This window comes from Mchenga conophoros, linkage group LG6 (assembly GCF_057382185.1).
Source record: "Mchenga conophoros isolate Kocher_MC1m ecotype Shallow Benthic linkage group LG6, M_conophoros_male_GT1.1, whole genome shotgun sequence".
In the NCBI taxonomy this organism is placed as follows: Eukaryota; Metazoa; Chordata; class Actinopteri; order Cichliformes; family Cichlidae; genus Mchenga; species Mchenga conophoros.
Window position 1 is genome coordinate 8,824,977 of NC_140531.1, and position 23,185 is coordinate 8,848,161.

Consider the following 23,185-nt stretch of genomic DNA (forward strand, 5'->3'; position numbering starts at 1 on the left):
CCACGGAACTCGGCTGGCTTTTGGAGGTCCCCGAAGTTGCCAAAAGAAACATGACAATTTCTATTGTGAGTTGACCAACCCACAGGTGTGAGAACAAGGCACGATGACGCTGAACAACAAAGACCAAACAGTTGACCCCGTGACACGCTTTCAACGACAGTCCCCCTCACACGCTGAAGCAGAAATGCTTCATAAATTGTAAAAATCAAAAGAGAAATAAACAGAGATTAATGCAAACACACAAGATTCAATGGGAAAGTTGGGGATAAAAAACAAAAAGACTTTCTAAATCTTTTAGATAGGTTGTGCATGCAGAGCATTTACAGCGGGTTATTTGTGGTATTAGTACTGCATGACTTATAATACATGCAAATATCAGGTTTTGTTGTTCAAAATAAAGTTAATCAAAACAAACAAATGCAGTTAAACCTCGTGCTAGATCATTCTCCAGATATTATCATCCTTATGAGCACAGTCCCAGACTGACGAACTAAAGAGTGACGCGTGAAAAAGGCTCGCATTAATCGCTGACCCCCTAACCCTAACCTTGAAGAAAGAGAAAGAGAATTCACTCAAACCTCATTTCGAAAGGACAACTTCAGGAGTCGGAGGTTGTTGAAAAGCTATCTCACTTTTATATGACACTAGAATGACATTTTGGAAAACAAAAATAACCTACATGCATTTGGGAAAAAGAAAACCGTGTCGAGGAGATGGAGGGAAAAAAGAGAGAACACACACTCTGGAATACATGAATACATCATCCTTTCAGTGACCTTTGAATCTTGGTGACATTTTATTCGAATACATGAATTCATAAATATAATCTTCTCTCACCATATTGCCTACCTCTATGAATCCCATACATCTAACTGTACATCTACTGTAGCATATTGCATATCTCGATTAGAGGTGGGTAGTCAATAGTCATTTAGTACTCTGGCTTCTTGTGGAAAGGAGATAATAGGATTGGATGGGAGTAAGAAGGGGAATGAAGACAAAGTAGAGAAAGAGATTAAACACCGAGGTTTCTTCTGCCTCTTCTCAAACAGCCACAGAAGCATCCTGCAGTGTTTTGACGCTGACATCTTTGTGTGATATGCGTGTGTGTGTATGTGCTTCAGGATGTGTGTGTGTGCTATATGTGCTGATGCAATGCATGAGGTGCATATAGGTCCACCTGAGGTCTACCTGCTCGGGATTTATTCTATGATGATCATCACAATTTGATAAAATTACAAACATGTGCTCAAACTACATCCACGTGGACCACATTGCTTGTCATAGTATATATTTTTTTTCTACTGTCTTGCTACACTCAAGCAGACCTGAGTCAAATAAACATTTGGGTTTAAAGCAGCAAACAAAACAGTGATTTCCATTTGCTGAATTCCCGCTAATCTGTACACCGACTCTTTAAGAAGAAACCATCCCTTGGGTTTCCCATGCACATGCCAGGCAGCCTGCTCCACTACTGAGAGACTCAGGTACATTTAAAACAGGCGGAAGGATTTAAAGACTGCGTTAAATCTCGTCTGGTTTGCTTCAAATGCCAACACCCGGCCCAGAGAACAGCACGCACGTATAAGACAATAGGTGCTCTTTTGTTTCAGACTGAAACAGGAGTGCTTCTGGGTGACTCAAACGAGGGACGGTCTATTGACGTGTTACCAACCTAGTGATTAGCCCTGCCACAGGGCACTCAAACAAGGGCCTGTACTCGTGACAATAATAGAACTGAAGAGGTGGCTGCGTGTCAGCGGGCTAAGGCTGCGGGTACAAAAGCAGAGCCTATCCAAAGATAGACACTTTGTTCAAAGTACAACTTAACAAGCCTATGCCAGCCAAAAGTTCAAAGTTTTCTTTTTTTTGCTACGTTCACACTCACTACACTTACTACCAACGTTTATACACACACCCAGGACACAGTGCAGTATGACTGATGAGGTTCACTGGAGTCCCGACCAGTTTACTTGAGTGTGGTGTACATCTGGAACATCGCATTAATATTACTTGACCATGTTTTTCCACAATGTTTCAGTTGTTTGTGCGTCCAAACCAGGAGCAGCAGCAGTGCAAACGAGTACCAGCTGTAGGAGGTCAATCGGCTGGATGTGGCATACACTTTCACTGTGCAGACGAGCATCATGTGGATATAAAACATTAATATGGTTGCTGGCCAGAACAGGAACTGTGTGTTGTTGGGGACACTGACTTGTATAGACAGACGGGGCTTTTGGGACTTAGTTATCATCCTGAAAGTTTATCAGATAACCAATCAGATTAACTTCAATTTTTGGAAATCTTCTTTTGTTTTGGTATGACTCAGTATACTTCTATAGGCTCTGATTCAGTGGTCAGCAGGAAGCTGGTGCTTGGAAGTCTTAAAGACATTTAACTTAGCATCCAACTTCCAGTCTCCCAAGTCAGTGCTCACTTTAGCTTCAAAGCTGTTTTACATTACTAGCATCAGAGAGGTCTGATTAAGGAATGGATGTGCCATTGTCAAACGTGGTGTTAGGTATAGTAGCAAAAGATTATTTGTCAATTGTATTTGGCCCAGGTCTACACTTAAATACATTTTAGCCCTTTCATGGGTGTGCAGAAAGCAAAAAATACAGAGTCCACTCTGAAAGTGGCCAATGCTTCCATGAATTACCCACACGCATTCTCAGCAGCATTCACAGTCTTCTTCTTTTCAAAGAGGCCATCTGTCACTGTTCAGACTGGCCAGGCTCATTGCTTGTCTTGGTCTCCCTCTTTCTCACAAATGGAGACAGAAGCAGGTACATTCACGCAACTTCAAAATGTTGAAGTTGGAAAAAACAAAACAAAAGACAACTTTTCCATCACCCGCCAAATCTTCCAAAGAAAAAAAAGGTTGATGCTACTATTAGCCATGGACATTACAAAAAAACACGAAAAGAAAACTGTACAAAGTTCAGTTCTTCCTCAAAAGAAGCTTCCGAGTTTGCCATCCGTCCAATTTTGACAACAGGGTTTTTGGACAATGGTTCAGGCCGCATTGAGTAAAGTGAACCCGGTCCTTAGAGAAGATTGAACTTCTTAACAGTTTCGTCTAGAAAACACCGCCTTTGTAATGTTCACAAATCACTGCAATTTTCAGGGCTGTCTCTGTAATGGCTTTCTGGATATTCTCTCAAGATGGCTATAATATAAAACCCAGGATCTGCCACATCTCAAAGGCTCAGTCCTGTTAACACAAAAGCTGAGCTCCTTGACATTATTGTATAGACCTAGCAAAGAGCAATCGTATATCCTGTGTAAGAGAAATGATGCTAAAACTCAGAAGCGACTGGAATCTTTTGAGAAATGACTGATCCTAAACAGAGAGAGAGAGAGAACGAATGATTTAATAAAGACAAGAGAGAATTTCAGATTCCGGTTCACAGGACGTGTATTAAAAATCTCTCCCTGTTCTGTTCAAGGTCCAGAAATGCAAATGGTTAAAGAGTTCCACTACAGAGAGGCAACAAGTGTTTCATCTGTTTTTCCTGGAGCATGTGTCTGCGGTCTGACGCCTGCTTTTCATGCTGAGGCCTGTGATGTCTTGCTCTTCACCTCTTGCCATTCCCTCTGTCAAGGGGTTGGATAAGAAACCATGGACGTGTATGCCATGAAAGTGGTGGCCATCTTTACTCCGGGCAGACAGATTCGTTAGGTCCAGAGACCCTGTGCTGTTGCATTTCTTCACCAGCGGGGGTGCCAAAGAGTCCGGGGTAAACAGTGACGTAAGGGAGAGACTGTTCAGTGTTTCTGACAGGTGCTCGCTGCTGAAGGTTTGACGGCAGTCATCCCGGTTTGTCCCCGTGCCAACATCCTCATCTGACGGGTCCACGGAGTCCTGCTGGGGGCAACCGGGGCTGGTGCTGCCGCCTCTGCTGCTGCTCTGGCTCCTCTGGTGCCTCCGGGTGGCTTGGAGGGTCAAAGGAGTACTGTGTCTCTTTAGTAAAGAGCAGCCCTGGTCTCCTGTAGTCGGTGTCTGGCGTTGCGAGGGGTGGCTGGGGACAGGGCAGAGGTGGGGTGTGGGGAGATCCAGATATCGAGGTGAGGAGACACTGAAGCTCAGCCCTTCTTCCAGTGCTGCCTGCAGGCTGCCCTCTGAACTGGCTGTGGCCAAAGAGGAGTCACTGTGGGACGGGTGCTGGAAGAGAGGATAAGAATTTAGATAAAAACCAAAAAGAAAAAAAAATAACAAAAACACAGACGAATTTACAGTTACAGCTTAATGCCTTTACACATCGGACACATGTAATCCGTGTGAAAACATCAGGACCAGCTCATCATCGCTTCATGTCAAGATACAAGTTCAGATCCCAAAAATTCTGAATTTCCTGGAGCTATTGTTACCTAGATAACATTGAAGTAAAACACCAATAAAGAAAAGAAAACCAGCTCTTATTGGCTGATGTTACTGTGACCAGTACCTAAGGACAGTTGTGCAACAGGAAAGGAAGGATCTGCCCCGGGACGACAACACATTGGTTTGAACTCATTCTCGGTTAACCAATTTCAGAGAAGTCCTAATAATATGAAACCGTGAAACCACCTCGCTTGTAATTCCCCCTGCTTGAAGGACCCCGCCCTGAGTTTGGGGGAAGCATTTGTTTAATCCAATATGTCTGTATGCAGGAGGGATTTAGTCATTATTTCTAATCCTGCCAGTACTAAAATAAGAGATTACGAAAAAGCAGAAACATAGTGGCAGGGAGCGAACGCAAAGCAAAGAGGGATAGAGAGGATCACCCAGGAGAGGAGAAAAAGGAAAACAGAAAAGTGACACGGGAGAATGTGAGAAGCGCGAGCCAAGCACAACAGCGAGTGCCGAGTCGGTATCAGGCTCGGGGCTGGCCGGGCTAATTAGCTGAGCGCCGCAAAGCATTACTGTAGCAGCGGAGGATCACAGAGCCACTCAGGCACGAGCTAAACAAACCAAACAGGTAGAGGTGAAAAGAGAAATCTGTCTCCATGGTTACAAAAGGAACAAGAACTAAAATAAGGGCTTTATTTTTCTCCCCCATTCGAGTTTGTTTCACGTAGGAGCCAGCATAGGGGAGGTGTTAGATTCAGTATGGAAGAGAGGCTGGCTTTAATTATGACTAAATAAACTCTCTGGAGTCCCACACTGCAGTAGGACTTCAGTGGAGGGTGGTGATACGTGTATATTCACGATTTGGCGTGCAGTAATTAGATTCTGACTGATAGATCGCAGAAGAGGCTGCTGTGTCACATCTAACTGTGCCACTCCTACTCAAGTGTTGATTTCTAATGAACTAAAGTGATTCCAAGTGTTTATTACACCCACAGCTGTAACAATGTCATCAAATCAATATCTAGGGCCAACATCTAGTGTCACTATATGATATAAGGCAGGGGTGTCAGCCTAGCAAAGACTTCAATCTGGCCTACTGACAAGCTGTCTACCTCTTCATAAAGAGCCATATTGGGTCATGTATTCATGCTAAATTCAAGGAATTCAGTCGTAGATAAACAGCTAAATAACAGAGAAGTTTAAAAAAAACTCTGTGAATTAACAAAAACTTTATGAAACATGTAGTTAAACATCTTTCCCCTGACAGAAAGGGGCCCAGGTAAGATCAGTGTGGACTCTACGTATGTGGCCCATGACGTAAAATGAGTTTGACATCCCTGGTGTGATGTGTGTTACAGTTTTCGGTTCCCAGATGTTCTCATTCAGTCTCACAAACACGTCTGCCTCTCAACAACCTCTGCATGACATCGCCGAGCATTGACATAAAGGACACGTTTATACTGCGTTCTATCGTGTCACTGATGTTTTGCACAGCAATGCTGATGTCGTCTGTTCAGCCAGCCATACAGACACAAACGAATCCATTCATCTGCTCGTAATACCTGGGAGCCCAACGGCCTGCTGTTGGCTCTGGGTGAGCGGAGGGACGCCCAGGAGGCTGGGGAGGCCGACCTGGAAGGCCGTCTGTCTCCTGGGCTTACGCTGTTTCCAGGACTGTTTGGATGAGCTGCAGCAGCTGGGTGGAAGAAATCTGCCGGTAGATGCAAGACTGGTGAAGTTTCACAAGCACCTCCACTGCAGCTTCCTCCATCATCATCTGTAAAGGGAAGGCTGCAGTTTAATCCAGCTGTGGCATTGACACTCATATTGCTATCACTTTGTAAGTCTGCCTCTCTCTCTGCATCTTTTATTGTAGAGACAGGAGTGGTAACCACCACAGAGGCAGTTGTGAATACTCGGGAATTGTTCTCTGTCTCTGGATAGATTTAGTCTTTTTCTGTATGATTTCCTGTCCTTGTTTCCTTCATAAGGATGTCAGCCAAAGTGATTCCCCACACTTACTCAGCAGTGTCAGGATTTGTTCCAGTCAATCACTATTTCCTCACAGAAAAGTGACAAAATATTCAATGAATGTTTAGACCGTCTTATCTATGTTTCCACCACATTGCAAACAATCTCTATAAACAAATGTTGACGCATCAATTGCAGAATTTTTACGCAATGAAGGAAACTTTTGTTACTATAATGACTCATCATGCTGTAGCAGGTTTTGGCTGCATGCAAAAAATCACAGTGGAGAGCAAAAGAATCCTTTTACTGAAGTCCAACCTCAAAACCATCAGACATTTCCTGCAGTTTAGTTTTTTCTAAGCTTTTGTTTGGAACATCGACATTTGTGAACACTGACCAATGGAAGTCTTGGCCTGGATACTCACTGGCTACGCTGCAAGACCCCCCAAAAAGATTTCTACCTTGAGCCAAGGAGGTTATGTTTTTGGTAGCTTTTGTATGTGTGTGCGTCATTTTGTCATGCTCGAAGTTTTAAATGAACTCTGATCAAATATTGTGGACGTGTAGAGCAGGGTCATGTTAATATTCCATTAAAACTTGGCTTCATCCACCAAAGTCTTCAAGGTTAAACTTGTGATTAATTGGTCAAAGCTCTAATCTTATAACTTACAAAAGACTATTCTTCTATTGTCAACATAGAAAGTGATGTATAAAGAATTAAAATATATTATCACATATATTTAAATATAGCTCAATTTTCCCACCTTAACATGGACAAAACTTTATATTTTATCTTCACAACCATTTTACAAGTTAGTGATCTGATGGCTCAACGTGTCCTTAATCTAAATGAAGAAGAAACTATTATTTCAGCTTCAGGGTAACAAGCCAAACGACAGAATGTCACACCTCATTGTACATTCTGCTAACACCACCATGTGGGGTTAAGTATCTGATGGTAATCTTTGTTCGGAAATTAAATTCTGAACACCTCATTCAGGGCACCTCTTTTCTTACTTAATTAAAAATGTTATTGCACCATATTATAAGAAAAATGAACAAAAAGACATTAATACAGTTAGTACAATGAACTGTTCAAAGTTAAAAGTTATCAGGAAGCAATTAAATCTTTCACACTTTAATAAACTAATATATATATATATATATATATATATATATATATATATATATATATATATATATATATATATAGATATAGATAAAGTATATAGATAAAGTTGCTTTTTGTCTGTTCTGCAAACACAATTTTTACATTTTCAAGATAGATGAGAGTTTCTCACAGGGATATATCGTCTTGAAATTAAAGTTGTAACGGGATTCTATTTCAAATTAGACCTTGAGCATCCAAACATCACAGACATATTTGGAAAAATTAAAGGTGGAGTGAAAACATTTCATCTCCCAATCTGAGCATTTAGGAATAAATATTTTAAATAAGTAAGTAAGAGGGTTAATAATTAATGGAATGGACCCTCTGAGTTAGTATGTCTGTTCTGGTGATGGCAGTTATGTTACAGGGGGTGTTCAATGTTGAATTGCACCTTAACTTGTCATTCATTAGCATATCTGTCTGCCTTATGTCTGGCTTCATCGATCACTTCTTTAACTGCAGTGGAAGTCGATCAACTATGCAGGATGTGAGAGATGTCGAGTAAAAAAGTCTTACTTTTCTATAAATGTTAACATCAATGCCAAAGTCATGTCTTAATGAAATCATAGTGGTTGATACCAATGAGGGTCAGAAAGAGCACAGATAAGTGTGATAAAGGAAGCTCATATGTCCGTTGATTTTACTCTTTATTTTTTGCTTTGTGTTTTGTGTGTATGAAAGATTACATTGAACCATTTGGATGAAAAACAATCTACAAAGGTAGGATTTACAGAACGATTATTTTTTAGACTATGCTTGGCAGTCTCTTATTTAATAATTGAAAACTATTAACAGAAATTAACAGAAAGGTTTTTTTTGCAACTTTGATCTTTTTTGGTGGTAGAGATGCATTACCACTCACTTTCTCTCTCTCAAGGTGTTTATCACTTTACGTGTAAAAGAACAAATATTTTTTGAAAAACTGCTGTGATGTAAAAGCGCACCTCCCTGAATTCCCAGTGCTTCCCGTTGTGCAGCTACTCAGTCAGAATTACAGAGTAACTGCTTTATCTATTTACAGCACTGCTGCACAAAGTTGAACATTTTTAAAGAAGCAGTCAATAATTTTGTAACGCGCCATGAAGGACTGCAGTCTTGTTTCACGGTGTAAACAGCATGAGCAAATTTGCGGTCGATAGCACGGAGCAGGTGGAATGAAAAGTTAGAGATGAGCATCTTGTTGCCTGCAGCTCTTCACAGGCAGCTCAGCGTTGCTGCTTCTTGTTATTTTATAAAACCCCTGAAACTTTTAAAACGAATCCACAGTTTACATACAGAAAAAAATGATAAAAATACAGAAAATAAAGGCAAATATTTGACAAGTGATGAGTTGTAACTACACATACAGTACAGTGTACTTTAAATAATTTGGAAATCATGAAGCCAGTAGATTTTACCACTGAGTATGTCACACATGTAGTCACTTTGAAGGACACTACGAGCTACATGCAGCTTCCTTGATCTTGCGCTGTCATCTTGTTTATGCCAGTACCTTTGTCATGTGCAGGGCTTTTCTGCTCCGGTGAGGCAGGATTGCACTGATGATGGATGCCCACTTCAAACAGCCCCTGAACACCCTCCTCGCTTCCTGAGCTGGAGGGACGAAGCCCTCTGTAACCCGCCTGTCTGGGCAACTCTTCCGAACTGCGGGAGTCACTGCTGCCCCTCTGAAAGAAAGATGAAGAAAATAAGAGCAGAATTTGAAAGGAGAAGATTGACTGAAAGTGGAGATGGGAAAAAATTACCTAGAAAGAATAAATATCCAGGCGCACTGATGTTCACTGGAGCAAGAGAGACACCAAACTGAGGAGTTTCATTTCACCTTATCATAATGGAAATCTGAGTAGCATTTGTTTTTCAGTTTCAAAAAGCTCCCTTTTCATATCCCATCTATACAAGTCTGATTAAAATTGGAGGTGGTTAAAAGAAAGTAACGGCAGGCTTCAAAGCTTCAAATTGCTTGGCTGTTGTTGTTGGTTGTAAACTGGATCAAATGAGCTGGCCTTCAATACCACAGGGATGAAACAGACCAGGTGGAACGTCGGTGAGCTGAGAGCGAAGCATTCATGTGATGATGGAGATATAAAAGACATGCTCACGAACTCACACACACACACAGGAAAACATACGTACAAACTCCCATGTGCCCATGTCAAAAGCACAGTGCGAGGCATGTGTTTTAATTAGGCAGTAAAGAATGTAAATAGTCATTAATAATGATTAGCAAGACCTAAGGGCTATGATGACATGATTTTACCTGTGTGTGTGTGTAGGCATGAGTGATTAGAGCTAATGTTCATTTCTGTCCCACTTATCAGGGTTAATTTCATGGTTGCTAGCATCAGCAAATAGATGTTTTTCCTTACTGATCGCCTTGGCCAAGAAAAACATTTTAAATAACTCCTTTAGCACCATAGCAAGGATAAACTTGAAGATAGAAAAGAGACATGAAATAAACGTCGACATATCAAAACAGACAAGTTGAACATGTGCAGGCTCAGCTATCACTTTCAGATTAGCAAGAAAATACTAGTAACTTTAAACAGCCAACACGCTTTTCATTAATATTTCTAATCCTCTGTACACATTGATAGATAAATATGTCACACAGTGCTCACACCTTTAAACTCACTTGATTTTTTGCTATGAATATTTTTTAATATGCTTCTTTTGAAAATCAAGATGTAGGCTTGCTTTTCTGAGATCATTAACAGCTTAAAAAAGATATGTGTTCCTCACAGGACGCAGACTATGAATGTGATTTTACAGAATATAATGCATTACTCTAGATTAAACTGAGTATACAGTTTGAAATGAGCTTACCAGTACTGTTAATCCCAAAAATATGTAAAGGGAACCGTCTCAGCTTGACTTTCTGTAAGAGTCACCACACTACTGGTGTGTTTGTGTATTACTTGTGTATCATGTGTATAATACAAGTGGGAGAGATGCAAGCAAGCACAGAATATGTTCATATGTGTTGGTGTGTAAGTGTGAGAATACCTGGCTGTCTCTGACCAGCAGCTGGTAGCTGCTGTTTTCATCCAAACTCAGGTCATCAGGCAGAGCTGGAGACGATGACTTGTCGGACAGCTGCTCTGACATCAGCGATGCCTGCTCCACCTCTGCCAGTCGGACCTGTACCACAAATACACAGTAGCCAATCATGTTGAAGCTGAAATTTGACAACAGGATGTGAAATGATGAAGCCAAAAGCCAGCAGCAACTGCCCCCCATACATACAGGCTTTGGAAATTCTAGCATTGCTAACATTAGCTTGTAGCATTCCATGGTAGTCTAAACATACTTGCCAACCTTGAGACCTCAGAATTAGGGAGACATTCAAAATCATTTGTTCCTGATTTACTCAGGAACAAATGAAACACTGAAAAAAGTCAAACAATAACATTTTTAGGTTATCTAAGTGACTTATATATATCATGTTTAACCTGAGTAGCGAAAGACCGCGGGGGTTTGAAAACGATGTGCCGGGAGTTCACTGTTCTCCCCGGCTCAGATATTTGAAGTTTACACAGCTACATTCTCGCCTGAAAATATGCTACAAGTTTATTTTGCGACCCAGAAAGAGTAATATGAGTAATATTAAAACTAAGTAGCTGCCGCTATTGTTGGAAACTGGAATTGGCTGGGCCGCGCTATGAATTCTGGCATGTGTTTTTTTATTTTTGTTGTCCGGGTTGAAAACCAGGAGAAATTTGGGAGAATGGTGGCTCCGAGAGATTTACGGGAGGGGCACTGAAATTTGGGATTATCCCGGAAAAATTGGGAGGGTTGGCATGTATGAGTCTAAACAGAACCGACTAGCATGGAATGCTACCAGCTAATGTTAGCTTCTCAGTAAAAAAAAACTAAACAAAAACAAAAAAAGTCATTGTCAGTCAATACTGCCCTTAAAATATCCACAAACCCATGAGTAATGTCACAGTGGTTGTGCCCATCTTTTATATACAGTTTTTAGTTTAAAGGTGACTTGGATATGAGTGAAATGTAGAAACAGTATCTAAAGCACACAGGCGTCACACCACTGTGACTTATACAATGACTTACACTCCTACACGCATACATACATGTACACACGTACACACTTGCATGAAATGAAACTCATACCCTGCAGATTATATATATCAAATACAAAGAATAACCTCAGCTGAAACTGGTGTTTGTTCTCATGTGTGATTGATGATTTTCACAGCTATGGCTATTACAGGAAAACTCAGGACGAGTTCACTCACTCATACATCATTTTGGTGGTGCCATGTATATCCTTTGGGCATGATTATACAAGGGGGGGAAATGTCAAGAATATCCTTACAGACAACAGAAATTAATACAAGGCAAATTCTGCCCTGTAGTAATAAACACAGCCCCGCTCTATCTTTAAAGCAAATTACATTTTGCAAGAACTGTGTTTGATTTTATTTTCAATGGGATTAAATCAGATAAAAACTGGATAATAGAAAATACATTTTAAATTGCATACAATACATATTTATTGAATACAGTATTTAAAAAAAGTCCTTTTAGGAATAAAAAATGGATTTTCTCAGTTTTTCATGAGCACATGATCTAAAAAAGTTGACATTCTGAACATAGTTTCAGCTGCACTTCTAGCTATGAAAATCCTAATGCAGTATAGTACTATGTTTTGATTGCACCGCAGTGCAATCACACCGTGTAATCTGTATTTACAGAACTACAAAAATATGTAAGTTGTATTCCTTGAACCTTGCTGGGATCTCACTCGGACAAACATAACTTACATTTATGATGTGTTTTATATAAAAGCAGCTTATGCAACGTTTTTTTCCTACTTTAATTCCTTAGTGTTAAAGATGACAATGAATAATCACATTTTTCTTGTAAAACAAAGGGGGGCCTACCAAAAAAAGTTTGGGAACCACTGTAATAGTATATCTAGAGCCCCTTACTGCACATCTGGGAAAATACTTATATGAAACAAGGAGTCAGTGTGCCACATTCACCAATTTGTGAATGTGTGTGATGTGAAATGAAGACATGCTCAGCAGTTTATTTACTGCTGAAACATTATACTGCATATGCACTGTATGTGTGTGCATTAGTAGTGTTTAGAATATATGCATCTGTATAATTGATGTAGTGGCACTTTATTACTGACTTGTAAATTTGAAATGAAGGCAGCAGATGTTTAGGGTTGTGCTTTGTGAGTGTCTGTGTGTGTGGAGCGCTGATAACCTCTTGAGGGTGACTCTTGCAGTCTTTGCAGATAGGAGGAGAGCCGTAGTGGTGAAAAACTGAACCGGAGAGATTGTCGATCAGGTCTCCTTCTAACGAGTCCTTAATTAGCAGAGAGACGCTGTCCAGCCACTGGCTCTCCTGCAATGCAGACACACAAATACAGCACTGATATTTGGCATACATAATCAGAGATGGGAACAAAGTGACGAATACAAACACTTTGCTATTGTAGTTAAGTATAAATTTCAGGTATCTGTATTTTACTTGAGTAGGGTTTTTCTACCACTTTGTACTTTTACTCCCTTTTTGAAGAAAAAAAGGGAACAGGAATATATTTTTAAACAAATGTGATGGATTTAAAGTAAAGAACTGGTGCACGGTGGCTGTGGTTTCATGGTCAGCGTTAGCTTACATCAAGTGTAGCATAGATACATTTGAAGTTGAGCTGATGATGCTTAGATTGATTCACTGAATTCGATCTTCATACCAACTAAAAACTGTTTATTACAAAGACAGAATAAACAGTGTGCTGTCAGTGTAGAGGATGGAAATCAACTACAAACACTTATTAAACATCCGCTCACATCTTGTTAAATCAGTTGTGTAAGTCCAGAAACAGCAGTAAACCTCAGAGCGGTGGCCCGGGACAGCTGATCACATGTAGTTTTCAGCACTAGTATCTGTACTTCTACTTAAGTGCATGTCTGTACTTTTGGCACTTTTGTATATAAATAAACAAATAGTAATACTAATGCAAATAGTACTTCCACTATCACTCCTACTCTCCAATCTTCTATTACGGCTACAAACAATATTACTAATAAGTTTGATAAGAGTGAGTAATATTCATATTTTTAAAACTACTACTTTATTATTTCCCCCTTGATAAATCTAATAGATAGATAACATCTAACCATTTTCATCATTCTTCATTACTTTAAATAATTAAAAAACATCCTTGTCAGTAACTACTACAAATACTGCAAACATCTGTCTTTGTGTCAAGTTAACTCAACATCTGGCTGTGCTCTTTTCTATTGTCAGACTTCCTGTTGAATCGCCATCTTTTCATTTCTCAAGACTCAAGTCACTCAGTCACTTCCTGTCAGGGAAATTCAGCTTTTACCTTACGTTTGCTTCCAGCTTTTCAGATATTAAATACCTCTTACTGACTTTTTAAAAAATTGATAGATTAGCTTAAAGTAGCTCCATCCTTTGGTGTGTTGTTTAATTAACCACCATTTACTGAAGCTGGTGTTATTTTCAGCCGCTGCTGGCAGGTTACAGACAGAGATGTGTGACTTTTTCCCACCTTGCTCTGAGCCAAAGGGGCAGATGAATGTCACCATTATAAGATGAATTACATAATCCCTTTAAGATAACAAGGCTCTGCTTTATGAGAGCTTTAGTTGGCTTAAAATTCCCACTTTTCTCACTTTCCCAAAATTTTGAGTATTTAACAGATTTTTAGACAGTATGATGTAATTATTGAAAGCTGATTAAAAAAACTTGATAAAAACAAAGTTATTTTTCTCGGTTTTTAAGGTGTATATGCCTGCTTTCTTCATATGTTTAATGCAAGCAGTAGAGATTGTGACGAGAGATGAGCTCGAATGCCTGGAATCAACTGTTCAAAGTAACAGTCCACAGTGGGTGTGGGTGGAGCCGAGTGTCAGGGATGATTTGTGACAGAAGGATAGCAGCAAGAGTGAAAACGAAGGTTTACAAATGGTAGTGAGACCTGCAATGATGTATGGTTTGGAGACGATGGCACTAAGAAAAGGCCAGGAGGCTGAGATGGTGGCAGAGTTGAAGATGTTTGGATTTTCATTGGGAGTGGCCCGATTGGGCAAGATTAGAAAAGAGCAGATTGGAGGGAGAGCTCAGGTTGAGCAGATGAAGAGAAAGTTAGAGAGGCAAGGCTGAGCTGGGATAGTGAATATACTGAACAAAGGGTCTTGAATTGAATTGAATTGAAGGAGGCCATGCCGAGGGTTGGTGTGACAGAAGAGGATGGTCGGCATAAGATGAGATGGAGGCAGATGATCTGCTGTGGTGACCCATAAAGGAAGCAACCGAAAGAAGCAGAAGAAGAGCCATAATCATTAAAAGTAATGAGGATTGTTACAAGATCTGAAACAGGCAAATGAGGCTGTAACTTCAATAGTAAAAGCTTTACTGAGGTCAGTAGGGTAATTTTCTCATCAATTTCTATTCAAACAGACCTTCGTTTGCAGCCAGAGGACATGGGCATTTTAAAAAAAAGCAGGTTTAAGGTCCGTCCAACACTGGCTTGGCCTTTTCTGCTACTGATTACACCCTTGATGATAGACTTACTGTACGTAAAAAATAAATGTCTCTTTATTCAGAGGTTTCTCCCTTTGATGAACACAATCCTGTTTAAATCTGTGAAAAACAACTTGTTCTTTTGCATCTCCTCCTTTGTTTTTCTGTCTTTTAAATATTATTTCTCTCACTTTGTCTTGTTTCCCAGGGTACTACTCACTTTCTCACTCTTAGCCCTGAACCCCGAAGTCTCCTTACCCCTTACCGCATGTCTAAAGTTCAAGACTCCCCATTCCCTCCAGGACCTGCTTTTTGTTCCCATTTCTCTTCATATAGGAGTACCTGATAAAGGGTGTGAGGTGAAGAGGTGAACCGCAGCTGATTGCCAGTCTGTGGCAGCACCCACTGATATACTGTGAGCAACACATACACATTGTTTCATGTGCTGACAGATGCGCAGCATGGGGTAAGGCAGTCTGATTGATTGGCTCAGCTGGGGTCCTTGGTTGTGGTAAATGCTGCCCATGATGCTGTTTGACTCAATGTCTTTCTCTGTATATATTCTTTCATCCAGAAATCCAGTCTGAACAGGACTTAGTGCAACCTTCTTTAGATTTTGTGCCCTACACTCAGATCCATTTCTTCTAACCCAAGTCAGCTTTTTGATCATTCTAACAGTGTGTAAACTGCAAGCCACGCCTTCTGGTCCATCATCAGTATCTGACCTCACAAATGTGCTTCTTAAGAATAGTCAAAGATTCCCATAAACACTCCTAAACCTTGTCTTGATGCATGCTCAATCATCCAGGTACGTAAATCCCAAAAGGTTGATTCTGTTCATCTGGACGTAGCGTTTTCAGTGAGAGAAACATTTTGTGACTCATTCAAACCACTGATCAATGGGCTATGATCACTGGTTGTTGAGCAATGGTCTCATAGTTTGCATATCAATGATTAAGGAACTGACCTCACAGCCCATTGTTCATTCAGTGGGTAGTTTCAGTCATTATGCAAATGTACTGTTTATAAGGTTGGGGAAACCTGCAGTTAGCCGAGACTGAAGAAGTCACTTAGATGAGTGATGAAATGTTTCTCCTACTGAAAACGTTACGTCCAGATAAACACAATCAACCTTATGGGACTCCTAAACCTTGACGTGTTAAAGGCTGGGCCAACATCTGGGACAGCCAGATGTTGGCCCAGCGAGTGTTTGCTGCACAACCTGCAGCAACCACTTGCTAACTGCTTAGGGAATACATATTTTTCCGTAGCAACCAGTTTCTACACCTGTGTGATTGAGGCTTGAATTAAACTATTCAATTAAGAGGCATTGGGAGGGCTCAACCCAGGGTTGCGGTCATGGCCTGTTAAGGGCTCTGTTGGCTCTTAGGTGATGGTTTCCTCATGGATGCGTGCAACGGGGCCAGGGGAGGGTCTGTGCTCACAGACGTGGGTTACTGACCTGGTAGCCTGGCTGCCCATACACAGCAAAATCTCCAGTGTTAAATTAACACTGGAGAGTGTCTATATGGGTCCACACCTCTGAGTGTTAAATACAACACTGTTGAGTGTTAAATTAACACTTTTGACAGTGTTATATGTTTTAAAGTAACCTAGTCAGTTTTGAAGATTAACAATGACTAACACTGAGCAGTGCTGATTTTCTAACACTGGAATATTTCTAACATTTTGAGTTATTTTCCAGTGTTAGAAAATCAGCACTGCTCAGTGTTAGTCATTGTTAATCTTCAAAACTGACTAGGTTACTTTAAAACATATAACACTGTCAAAAGTGTTAATTTAACACTCAACAGTGTTGTATTTAACACTCAGAGGTGTGGACCCATATAGACACTCTCCAGTGTTAATTTAACACTGGAGATTTTGCTGTGTAGGTGGGCCTGGGGTTCTGGGGGTACCCCATCTCCGGGCTGGGGCCCTGGCTGGTGTGTCGGGGTTGTGGGCGGGTGGGTGTATGGGGGCCACCAGTGTATCGAGCCACCTGTGGGGCTCTTCAACTGGTGGGGGAGGCTGTTACATCTTGCAGGAGGTCTCCTCTCTCCAGGAACTCACTCTGCAGGTGAGGGAGAGATATTGGAGAGGTGGAGGAAGATCTCAGCCTGGGTGTCTATTGTCTTGTGTAGTCTTGAAGATGAGTGGATGACGGGGTGGTGGTGCAGTTTTCTCTGTGGTGGGGTCAGGTGGGCTGTCCCGGGCTCTGTGGGGCTGGGCGGTGCTGCTGAATTGGGCCCCGGTCTGGATGGGCCTGGGCCCCCTTGCCCTGGTGGGTTCCAGAGTATGGGGGTGCCTACTGGGGTCAGCGGGGGATCTCCAGCTGCCTCCCTCTTCGCGCTCCACCACAATCACCCACACATGCAGGGTCTTGGGGTAAAGTTGTGTCACCAGGGTGCAGGGGAGGCATCCCCCCCTCTGTCCCCTTCTGGCTGCCTGTGCCTCAATTTTATCCCACAACTTAGACATTCACATTACTCACTCTCTCATAACACATACATATAAGTCCTTGGGGGTGGGCATGCTACACGGCATCCAGATGACCATCAGGGTGTATGAGGGAGGTTTGGAGTTTTCACACACACCCGTTCTCTGCTGCCTGTTGGAGCGGGGGGCCTGGGAGGAGGAGCTGGCCGTCCGATTGGGGTCTGGAATGTGGGGCCTCCCTGCTGCTGCAGAGTCGGGGCGGTCTGCTTCTCTCCACCCCAGGGAAAAGGGTAACACTGGGTCTGGGTGATGTTTCCCCCTCTAGGGGCAAGGGTACCTAGACCTGGGGTATAGAGTACGCTTGGGGAGTGTGATTGTGTGTACAGTGTCTATTTATGTCTTTCTCCACGTTGGGTGAGTGCTGAGTATTTGCATATGAGAGCATCAGGGTGGGAATGGATGTTTGTATCTGTGTGTGCCTGTTTGTCTGTATCTATATGTCAGGCAGGGTATCAGACGCCACCTCTTTGGGGACATCTCAGGCCCTCCAAGGTATGGAGGCCTATCTCCCCCCAACACTCCCCCTGCCAGTGCATTGGTGGTTCTTGGTGTCCAGGGATGGGCGTCCAGGTACGCACCGGTGGCTGCTTGTCAGGGCCTGGAGCCTGGGGCTCGCTCGGGCCCCTTCGGGGGGTGGGGTGCCCTCGGCCTCTCGGCCTGGGGCTCAGTCACTCTGGCACAGCTGGCTGCAGGCAGAGCTCACGGGCACGTCACTGCAACCCCCCCTCATTTGGGGCTCTTCAGCTCTTTCCGGGAGAGTGGCACGGTTGCCCCTCCGTTGGTCTTCCTTGGTCTCTGGTGCTCTGAGGGCCTCTGGATGTGTGGAGCCTGGATCTCCTCCATACCTGCTTCATACCCTGGAGGACGGTGCTGTGGCTCCCCACACCCTCTAGCAGATCATTACATGAAGGAACCTTTTAAATACAAGCGCACTCATGCTCACAGGTGTACACACGGGTGCTCACACACACAAACTACACCCTTTTTGGCTCCTACCTCAAAGCACACTGTGCGCTGTTGATCCTACGTGCTGCACAATAATATTCAATATTTAATATTTACTGTTATATTCACATAGGTCATCGCGATGATGTTGTTTATTATATTGCTCTTTTTTTTTGCTTGTTTTCTCTTTTTTCTTTCTCAGCAGGTGATGCAGGTGATTGATATAGGTATTTTTTGTCTGTTTGTTTTGTTGGTTTTTGTTTTTTGCCCTTTATCACTTTCCTCTTCCCCGCTGTTTTTCTTTCCCTCTTTCTTTCTCCCCTTTCTTTCCCCCAGTCATGTCTGTCCCATATTTAGCAAGTGAAAATAAAATAAAATAAACAATAAAAGGTGAATCAAATAGACCAATACGGCAAGGCTGGGATGGTCAATTTGGTAAAGTAAATCCATTGGGCATCTTTCTTTGCCTTTAGACAATAATTCTGATGGCAAAAGAACCAAACGGGACAGGCGAAAAAAAAAAGAGAGGCATTGGAGTGCTGCAGCCCTATTTATTTAATATTTTTAGTTCTGCTGCAAATAGCAACAACACAGTGAGAGCTTACACAGTAGAGTGCCTACCAACAAGAACACATATCAGCAGTTAGTAGACCCATATGGTGTATTCCCCTACAGATAAGGAAATGAAAAAAAAATACAACAGAAGAGGGAAAACAAGCCAAGAGAAACACAATGCTCATTAAAATGTATTTCAGTCTTATCACTGCATACATGCTGAATGGTCACAGAATCGCTGTCTGAAAGAGTCTAGGCTCCCTGTGGAGACAGTTGGGTATTTAGGAAATTGATGTACAGCTCACATGAAGAGAGTCCATAAAAGAAATAATGCTGCATCACTGCAAATTTCTTCTGCCTGTCTCTGTGGTGTTATGTACCAATAATGATAAAAATCAACAGCTCTTGTGCAGAATTCCAGCCTTACCTTACAGCCTACATGCAGGGAAGAGTACAGCCATACAAGATGTGCTTAAACTTCACATAAAGAGTAGAGCGTTTGGACTGAGATAATTTCAAATAAAACACTTAAAAAAAAAAAAGCCAGAACAATATTATTTTACTGTTGCATTATTCATGCTCTCAGAAAGACTTCACTTTGTAATGGCTCCATTACTAGATGTTCATGGTGATTTGAAAACAAAACATTTGGGAGAAAAAAAAAGGCAATCAATTGTCATTAAGTGGATGCACGCTGGGTTGTAATTAGTCAGTATGAATCTCACAGGGCCTCGGAAAGGGAAAGTCAGCAGCTCCAAGAGTGAAAAACACTTTTATGGGGTGATAAATAATAACTGCCTGGTTACCATTATTTGATTTCATTTACATTTTACAGAAATGCATTAATAGCTTTTTAATTACAAAGGCCAGAAATAACAGTGTGAAAAGAAATAAAGCTTCAGAACCAAATTTAAACCATGCTCACGCCATGATCTGGGCCCAGAGGATGTTATTGTATTGTATGTTATCATCTAAAAACATTTCCTTTTATGAAAATCGTGCATTTTTATATACGGAGATCATTTCGTATAGCAATAAGAAAAGAACCTTTTTGGCACTGGTCACGATACAAATCTTTTTCATCCTGACAAAATTTTAACATGGTTCTTTGTAGTCTTCGTAGTTTTCCAACATGACCGCACTGGAACAGGAAGCGGGCATGTGCAAACTGTTCCCACAAAGTTGGGAGCATGAAATTGACCAAAATGTCTGTTGAAGTGTCCCTTCCAACGTAACTAAAGGCTGAGCCCAACTCATGAAAAGCAACCTCACACGATAATCCCTCCTCCACCAAACTTTACAATTAGCAGCATGCAGTCAGACAAGTACTGTTTTCCAACTACTAAACCCAGAGTCGTTCTTTAGATTAGGATTTCCGCTCATTACTGCTCTAGCGTCTAGTGGTGGTGTGCTTTACACCACTGCATCCGACACTTTGCATTGCGTAAGGCTTGGATGCAGCTGTTCAGCCATGGTAATTCATTCCACGAAGCTAGCAACTGGTCGTTGCCAGGATGTCATTCACAGGTCTCTAGGTGTGCATAACAGAGGCTTTAGCCAGTAATGACGGCCAACAGCTTCCATAATTTCCAATCAGGAATACACACTTTTCTCTCATGCTATGATTGCTGCGACCGGTCTCTAAGCCGGTGTGAATGAGGCCCGATTTGGGTTTCTGAACTTTAATTTATGGTTTTATACTTAAAAAATATTGCTTAAAAATGTCTTACTGGCAAAATACAGTTGTTTTATTTCAGTCATATTTGCTATGACTGCATTTTTGATTGCAAAGAATGTGGCAATATAAATACACATAAGAACAGGCCCTTGGTGCTTTTGATCTAATTTCTTTTAAAAAAAAAGCTGTTTCCCTGCTAATCAGAATGAAGATTAATAATACAGTGCAGCTAAAAAAAGGCTCATGAAAAGAGTTCCTCCCCTTTCCCGTTTCATCCATCTTTTACTGCGTTTCTGGTTAAAAATAACATTAGGCTGACAGACAATGAGCTATAAGCACAATGAGACGCCACCCACTCACAAGCTCACTGTGTCTTTAACCATTCCAAAGTCAGCCTCTGCCACCGTTCCCTCGGCTCTGATTGCTTACCCTTTGATTCAATGTCATTCTTCAGATGGGTGACAATGTTAATTTCCTTTCAGATGAGCCAAAGTACAGTAGATCACTTGGGTTAATTAGGTCCACACAGCGCCCAAAAAGTAATCTGATTCCAGTATCTGTAAGGATCGTCAAAAGGAATGAGATGCATCATACCTGCAGGGTTGATTATTGGTACAAGCTGGGGGACATGAGTTATTAAAAGTAATCTGAGCTTAATGTCAACAGGAGAAAGAAGAAAAAAATGTTATAGTGACAGTGTGGATCTGCCTCTGAACATATTAGACATAATAAAACTTATAATCATGGTGAACAAGTTAATAAAAATGAGTAAAATGAGGCTGTCCCTGTATAAAAGTTGCATTTTTTTAGCAATGCAGTGCATCTCAGTTCACTCTTTAATCTAGTTTTAAGTCTTTTTTAGCCTCAGCAAGAAAGAACTTAAAGGGTTCATTAAGCTAAAGGCAGCAAAAAAAAAAAAAAAAGAAGAAGTAAAAGAGCACAATGTGCTGGGAGTGCAAGTTTAGTTACTATATACAGTTAATTAGATTTAATGGCACAGTCACTAAGCAATCTTAAGTTAAAAGCTTCTATAATCAGTATTTTACATTAGGACTGAACAAAACAGTTAATGGATCCAATTTACATAGTGCTTTTCAGTCTTATTGACCACTCAAAGCACTCTGCATTACACGACCAAATCACCCATTCATTCAGTGTGAGACACACTGACTTCATATATTTGACGTCCACACACAACTTCATGCTACAGTGACTTATCGGGGACAGTTCTGGGGCTTCTAGAGGGACCAGGGACTGACACCAGTCTTCCCGTTACTGAATGAGCCACTGTTTGCCCAAATACACTTGACTAATTCAACATTTTCACAATCTTTTTTTTTTTAACCAAAATTACAAAAATGTCCACATATATATTCTTATAAAGGTCATTACACACAGAAATGTTGAATTTTTCAGATCCCAACTTGTCATGTCACGTCTATAGACACATTCAAATTTGTTCTCAAAAAATGTTGACATCAAGTGCTGATGATGTGGTTCTAAACAAGAAAAGGAGGAAACTGAGATTGTGGGTTCATCCGATTGTCATGAGATGTCAGGAGCAGGGGGAATTTCATGGTTTGACCCAGAAGTTAAAGCTGTCTACTTACTGTTTTCATACAAAACAAATAAATAAGTTATTATTTAACTATTTCCATATTCAAATGCAGTTTGAGCTACAAGCACACTCGTTGGCAAATGCAGTATTGTGATTGGTTTATTGGTCTGATTGGTGCTCTATTTATTTAAAAAAACAAACAAACAAACAAACATCTAATTTATAATTTCACTGGATGCAAATTAATCCAGTAAAATGATGTAATCAGTGTGAATGGCTGTATTACGAATTCGTCCCTCACCAACCTGTCTGCTCTACCATAATAACTACTCTGATAAGAACACGATTAATAAAATAAAACAAATAAATGAAACAAAAAAGATTAACACCAGGAGCCCGGCGAGGGTCCATAGTGCTCTTCCAGAAAGCTTCCTGTACTCGTAACTCTATTCTGCATAATCATTTGGAAATATGCTTGTGTGTTCTCAGAGAATAGGACAGCCTAGCATTCAGGTGGGTAATAGCTCTGTTTAGGGTTCTTGTTTCTTTTTTAAGAACAGCTGGCATCGATGCCAACAACAGTGTCTGTGTTTACAGGGTCACTTCTAATCATTTCTAATGAGCCACCTTGCAGTTTACTCACTTGGCGCTGCTGCCACCAGTCCAAACAAATTAGTTAAGCTCAGAAGTAAACACTCCAGCAGATTCTTGCGGGATGCAAACAGACCTTTAGTTCCTCCACACAATTATTCAATGTGTCAAACACAGTCACCCTTCATTCAAGCATTTGCTCAATCACTTGATGCAACAATCACTTCTCTGCTCACTCCCTCACTTTCCCAAACTGCTAGTGCTCCTTCTCCCTCCCCAGCCCGTCTCAGTTTTTCCACATAGTTGTTCTATTTTTCCTTTGTTTGTTTCCCTCCCTCTTTGTTTGTTGCCACCTTTGCT

The 23,185-nt window shown here is 41.2% G+C and overlaps 1 protein-coding gene across 3 annotated transcripts in view; it reads right to left on the minus strand.

Annotated features, from left to right (window-relative positions):
- Positions 1–612: 612 nt before the first annotated feature.
- Positions 613–23,185, minus strand: part of LOC146572039 (voltage-dependent T-type calcium channel subunit alpha-1I-like) — a 288,178-nt gene continuing 265,605 nt past the window's right edge. For all 3 annotated transcript variants that reach the window (XM_085276073.1, XM_085276072.1, XM_085276071.1), the window contains 5 exons: positions 12,711–12,851; positions 10,479–10,613; positions 8,968–9,142; positions 5,896–6,110; positions 613–4,165 (listed from right to left, as the gene is read on the minus strand). In XM_085276073.1, the coding sequence (XP_085132199.1) occupies positions 3,503–4,165; positions 5,896–6,110; positions 8,968–9,142; positions 10,479–10,613; positions 12,711–12,851 (1,329 nt within the window). In that variant the 3' untranslated portion in view covers positions 613–3,502. The remainder of the gene's footprint in view (positions 4,166–5,895; positions 6,111–8,967; positions 9,143–10,478; positions 10,614–12,710; positions 12,852–23,185) is intronic.